At 43.0% G+C, this 6,151-nt stretch overlaps 1 protein-coding gene across 1 annotated transcript; it reads right to left on the bottom strand.

Moving 5' to 3' along the window:
* Nucleotides 1–1,036: 1,036 nt before the first annotated feature.
* On the bottom strand, nt 1,037–5,319 carry LOC143363179 (uncharacterized). The gene is made up of 3 exons (XM_076803774.1): nt 4,674–5,319; nt 4,206–4,445; nt 1,037–1,775 (listed from the first exon to the last, which is right to left on the bottom strand). Exons 1-3 carry the CDS (start codon nt 5,197–5,199, stop codon nt 1,663–1,665), a joined length of 879 nt encoding a protein of 292 aa, XP_076659889.1. The 5' UTR covers nt 5,200–5,319; the 3' UTR covers nt 1,037–1,662.
* Between the last annotated feature and the right edge of the window lie 832 nt (nt 5,320–6,151).

Genomic DNA, 6,151 nt, shown 5'->3' on the forward strand with positions numbered 1-6,151 from the left:
GGTGCAATCAGTATAAGTAAATTTGGAAATTTAACAAAGAAATCTAAGTACATAGAAACGCACTATCATTTTGTAAATGAAAATTATTTAAATAGAGAGATTAATGTAATAAAAATAGATTCAGAGGAAAATCCTGCAGATATCTTTACTAAGTCATTAGGACGTACTAAGTTTGAAAAGTTCAGAGAAGAATTAAAGATTTGTTAAAGAAAAAAACTAAATTTAAGGAGGCGTGTTGGGAAGCGAGTAAATTTAGTTCCAATGAGCGGTGTGAGAACCACTGTACGAGTTGAGCGCCACTGAACGGTGCCTGCGCGGCGTGCGATACGTAGATGCGTGTTAGTTGGATTTCGGCGCTCTCTCAAGTAAACACGAGGTGTTCGACAAATGTAACCTTTATATATTCACTACATTATTCATTATTATACTCCACATTACAACATTTAAATACAGTGTTAGATCTCTTCCTGCACACCACCTAATCATCCAATAAGATCCAACATTCAACAGAAATAATCCAACAGATCATAAGCGATCGAAACACATCGACGTTAAGTATCATTTTTCACGAGAAAAGATTGAACAAAAGGAAATAATACTAAAATATATACCTACAGGTGAACATGTTAAAGATATCCGAAATCTCGTGAGGAGTCAGGAGATTCTCTTACTACCGAGGTTCTGGGGTAAGTGCTGCGTGGTTCCTCACAGTCCTCATACCAGAAGGCACCCTCGCCTTCCCCACTCCGTGGCCAGATCCTTGGGACACAGGGCCCCACTTTCTAAGTGAAAATTAAGGGGAGTTTAGACTCTCAGCCTCTCTCGACTTTCCCTCATCTGGTTGCAGTTAAACAACCCCTCGACGGTTGACGGCGGAAAGACCCAACGTGGTCGCCTGCCATCGTCCATCGATGGTTCTGTTTTATTTCATTCGTCTTCTTTAAGGGCCTCACGTAGCTCGGGACCCCATCATAAATCCATCCGAGCTTAAGGGTCGGGTCAGCGCGGACCCCTAACTTGGCTCGCACGTGTTGATGCTAACACGGCCAGACTGACCTGCTTCACGCTCTCGGGAAGCAATGTTTCGTAATTTTAGCAGAGTTTCTCCAGTTACCAATAACAGGCAATAACAGGCAATTATAGAAATACTTTTGGACAGCGCCGCACGCCACAATATTCAAAGTGTGTTACAGACGTTGCACGTCTTCACGACTAGCAGTCACCAATAACAGATAGTATTATAAAAATACTTCTCGACAGCGCCACACGCCACAATATTCAAAATGTTTTACAGACGTTGCACGTCTTCATGACTAGCAGTCACCAATAACAGATAGTATTATAAAAATACTTCTCGACAGCGCCACACGCCACAATATTCAAAATGTTTTACAGACGTTGCACGTCTTCATGACTAGCAGTCACCAATAACAGATAGTATTATAAAAATACTTCTCGACAGCGCCACACGCCACAATATTCAAAATGTTTTGTTTTTAGGATGTATTATCAATATCAATCAACTTCCATACCACAACAATTCTTTTATTATATTTTGCAAAAGAGGCTATCTTCCTCTTTCCTTCTCATTACAATCACAAAATTATAATTTTTATGAACGGAGTAAAACAAACATTATTTCATATTTAACATGTCACATTGCTAACACGGTTCATTCTTGTCTTCGTCGTCGCTTGACATCTCGTCACCAGCCCATTCACCCTTCCATAATCGTAGTCTATCTTTTGGCGCTACTTGGGGTCTGCCGGTTTTTCCTACAATTTCATAACGATCGTTAGGTAAGACTTTTGAAACCGTATAAGGTCCAAGGTATTTTCGATCTAATTTAGCACGGCGCGTTACTGCGGGTTTCAAAAATACCGTGTCCTGTTCGTTAAAGTTAATGTTCGTTCTTCTTGTCCTATTAAATCGTTTATTTTGTTTTTGTGCATTATCTAATATTCTATTATGGGCAATCTCTCTATCACTGAAAACGTCGATTTTCTCGTTTAAATTTGGTAAATCGGACTCTATTTGAGTTGCATCACCTGCACTTCGTTCTACGCCGAACAACAAACGACTTGGCGAAAATCCCGTCGTAGCTTGTACTGTGGTATTTAATGTGTGTGTCTCTTGGATTTTAATAAGTTTGCTCGGCCATTCTGTAGTTTTTAATGTTTCTACGGTTAGTAGATTGGTTACAGTCGCAACGTATCGTTCAGCTTGTCCATTTGCTCGAGGGGCGCCCGTGGCAATATAATGTATTTCCACATTTTGTTTTTTAAAAAACTGCTGCAACGGTTTGTATGTGAAATTTGTACCGCGATCTAACACTACTGTTCGTGGTCTTCCAAATAATAATAGGCGTTCCCTAAAAACTTGTAAAGTTTCTTCGCCTGTTAAAGACGTCAACGGCACAAGTTGAACGTATTTAGTAAAGGCGTCTAAAATAATCAAAACGTGCTGATAGCCTGTTTTTGTTCTAACAAATGGACCGACACAGTCGCAATGAATGGTATCGAATGGAATTGGTTTCTTTTCTATTGAATGGAGTAGACCTTGTTTGGGTCCTGTTTGGCGTTTCGCGACGATGCAGGTAAGGCAATGATCGATATACTTTTTGATGAACGCCCTCATTCTAGGGAACCAATATTTACGATTAATGCGATCAAGAACTTTATCTAACCCTATATGACAATTTTCGTCATGATACAGTCGCAACAACCCGATACGACTTCCTTTCGGTACATAGAAACGAGTGATTTCGTTATCGTTATCGTTACGCAATTTTCGACACAGCAGATTATCTTTTATCGTATAGTCACTACTTACGGAATCATTACAACGAATCCTTTCGATTATCGACTTGGTTTCCTCGTCATTCTTTTGTGCAATTTCCAACCACGATCCTTGACAAATGACATTTACGTAGCAGGCTTTATTTTTACTGGGATTTCGACTTAAATAATCTGCATATTCTATATGTTTCCCTTTACGATACTCTATAGTATAGTTGAAATCCTGCAGGTATATCCTCCATCGAGCTATGCGCGGTAATAAATCTCGTTTGGTGTTAGTCGCCTTTATCGCATTACAATCGGTTACTAGCTTAAATTCTATACCTAAAAGGTAGACGCGAAAGTATTTCAACGCATTAACCACGGCCAAGGTTTCCAATTCGTAAGAGTGATAACGCGATTCTTCTACTGTCGTTCGGCGACTAAAGTAAGCCACCACTCGCAAATCTCTTTCGAATTTCTGAAACAGAACTGCTCCATAGCCTATCGCGCTCGCGTCTGTATGTAGTTCCGTTTCTTTATTAGGATCGAATGTTACCAGGCATGGTTCCGACGTAAGCTTGTCGATTACATATTTTCGTGCTGTTTCATGTTCGCTTCCCCAATTCCAGGGCTCGTTATTTTTTGTGAGTTTCGTGATACACGCTGTCCGAACAGCAAATTCGGGTATAAATTTACGGAAATACCCAGCTAAACCCATGAATTGTCGCACCTGTTTAACATTTTCGGGTACTGGTGATTCTACAAGAGCTTTAACTTTTCCCCTACCAGGTTTAATTCCTTCTGCCGACACTACTCTTCCTAAATACTCTATTTCCGTTTCAAGGAATTTACATTTTTTAATATTTAAAGAAAACCCAGCTGTGTCCAATGCGTGCAAAACCCTGTCTAATTTTTCTAATCCTTCTTCCTTTGTTATAGATGGTATTAAAATATCGTCGAGATACACTAGAGCAGTATCATATTTAAGGTTTCCTAAGGCGATATTAATTGCCCGTTGAAAAACGGCGGGAGCGTTTGCTAGACCAAACGGCATTCGAAGATATTCGAAATGACCATCAGGTGTAACAAAGGCGGTCTTGGATACGGAGTCTTCCGCGATGGCAATCTGGTGGAAGCCGGATGCCATGTCGAGAACCGTGAAATATTTGTTTTTTCCTAACCGATCTAACTGGTCATCGATTAAAGGAAGAGGGTACCGGTCTTTTACGGTTATCCGATTTAAAGCGCGATAATCTACGCACAAACGATCCTCACCGTTCTTTTTCTTCACTAGTATAATGGGGCTCGCAAAAGACGAAGTGCTTTCGCGTATTATGCCCTTTTCTAATAAGTCGTTAATTATAACGCGTACCTTTTCTCGCTCGCTAAATGACAGCCTATATGGATGGTAATTAACAATTTTACCTTCTTTCAGAGTGATGTCGAGTCGGGCAGTCTTCACCTTGTTATGAATAATATTATCGTTGTTAGACATGTGTCTATACCGGTTGAGTAGACTATTAAGTTGACTCTTTATGGGTTCATCAAGGTCCACAGCTACGCAGGCGAGGGGTTGCATCTCGCTCGTCGGTTCCTGTGGTAGCTTCGACGGGCAGCGTACGAGTCTTGAAGTCCCGTCCTCGTTGATCAGCATCTGCAAGCCTCCTTGGGATAGAATATTTTTGCCGATGATCACATCGTATGGGATGTACGAGTCCGCCACAACTAGAAGGTCCATTTCCAATGAAACATCTTCGGTCTGCACTAACGTGGTGGTCGCTCCCTTGGCCACGAACACAGCGTCTCGCAATCCTCGTACAGTTACCGTGGTTGGTTCGATTTTGCAATTCGCTCGTTTTGCAATAGACTCTTTTATGAGCGAACATGTTGCACCCGAATCGATTAAACAATTTCGAACAACACAGTCTCGGATGATGACAGGTGTCGGCTGATGCGGCATCGAATAACACGCGTTCACTTCGGGTTTTCCCTTTTGGGTCCTGTAGGTCGTTTTCGATATATTTTCGGTCGGGGATTGACCTGCATTGAATCGTTGGGCCCGTTGCTTGAGCCAGCAGGTATCTTCCTCATGTCCGCGTTTTGTGCAATAGGTGCAGGTAGCAGTATGCTTCGATGGTGGTCGAGAACTGCCGGCCGCAATTTTTTGTCTTTTAGGACAATCGCTATGCACATGGTCCATCGAATCGCAAACAAAACATCGCTTTCCTGGACGAGAGGTGCTGTAAGGACGTTTCGAAGGATTTTTACGATGATCCTGATCCTTCGGGTCCCGGCGTCGCTTAATGTAAAGGGCTATTCCTGTTAACAGATCAGCGGTGGTTGTGTATCGTGCGTTCGTCAGTGATTGCCGAGTAGTGGAGTCCATAACACTCGCGATTACAAGCCGCACTAGTTCCATCGGTGTAAACGAAATTTTCGTCTGTGTGAAATATTTAAGTTTTGTACGGGCGTATTCCGAATAACTAGCGGCATCGTCGCTGGTATAGAGCACCGCGCGACGTAATAACTGACCAAGACGGTCTTCCGTAGTGTAGATCGAGCACAAATCTTGGCGAAAAATCGTCCATGTTCGTGGGTTTCCCCGCCACGTACGGTACCATTCTTTGGCCGAACCCGTTAACGCGTGCGTTGCACTACACAATCGTTGCGTCGATGTAAGGTCCTTCGTGATTTCTTCCACCATATCACACCACGTGTCCGCACTTTCACCAAGTTCTTCACCACTGAATGTCGGTATGGCTTCTATCGGATGTTGCAGAGGTCGACTTAGCACACTTACTTCACTCGCGACGCGTTCTTCCTCTAATTTTTGAATGCGCTTTAGCAAGTATTCGATAGTCGTATCTTCATTCGGATGGTCAGCCATAGCGAATACTATTTAAGAATTCTTCGCGTACCGGTTAAAATCAGTGTGCGCGCGTAGTATTAAGTGAACAACTCGTTCACACGTATCCCGCTTCTGATGTTAAAGATATCCGAAATCTCGTGAGGAGTCAGGAGATTCTCTTACTACCGAGGTTCTGGGGTAAGTGCTGCGTGGTTCCTCACAGTCCTCATACCAGAAGGCACCCTCGCCTTCCCCACTCCGTGGCCAGATCCTTGGGACACAGGGCCCCACTTTCTAAGTGAAAATTAAGGGGAGATTAGACTCTCAGCCTCTCTCGACTTTCCCTCATCTGGTTGCAGTTAAACAACCCCTCGACGGTTGACGGCGGAAAGACCCAACGTGGTCGCCTGCCATCGTCCATCGATGGTTCTGTTTTATTTCATTCGTCTTCTTTAAGGGCCTCACGTAGCTCGGGACCCCATCATAAATCCATCCGAGCTTAAGGGTCGGGTCAGCGCGGACC

Source organism: Halictus rubicundus, unplaced genomic scaffold (genome assembly GCF_050948215.1).
Source record: "Halictus rubicundus isolate RS-2024b unplaced genomic scaffold, iyHalRubi1_principal scaffold0026, whole genome shotgun sequence".
Lineage (NCBI taxonomy): Eukaryota > Metazoa > Arthropoda > Insecta > Hymenoptera > Halictidae > Halictus > Halictus rubicundus.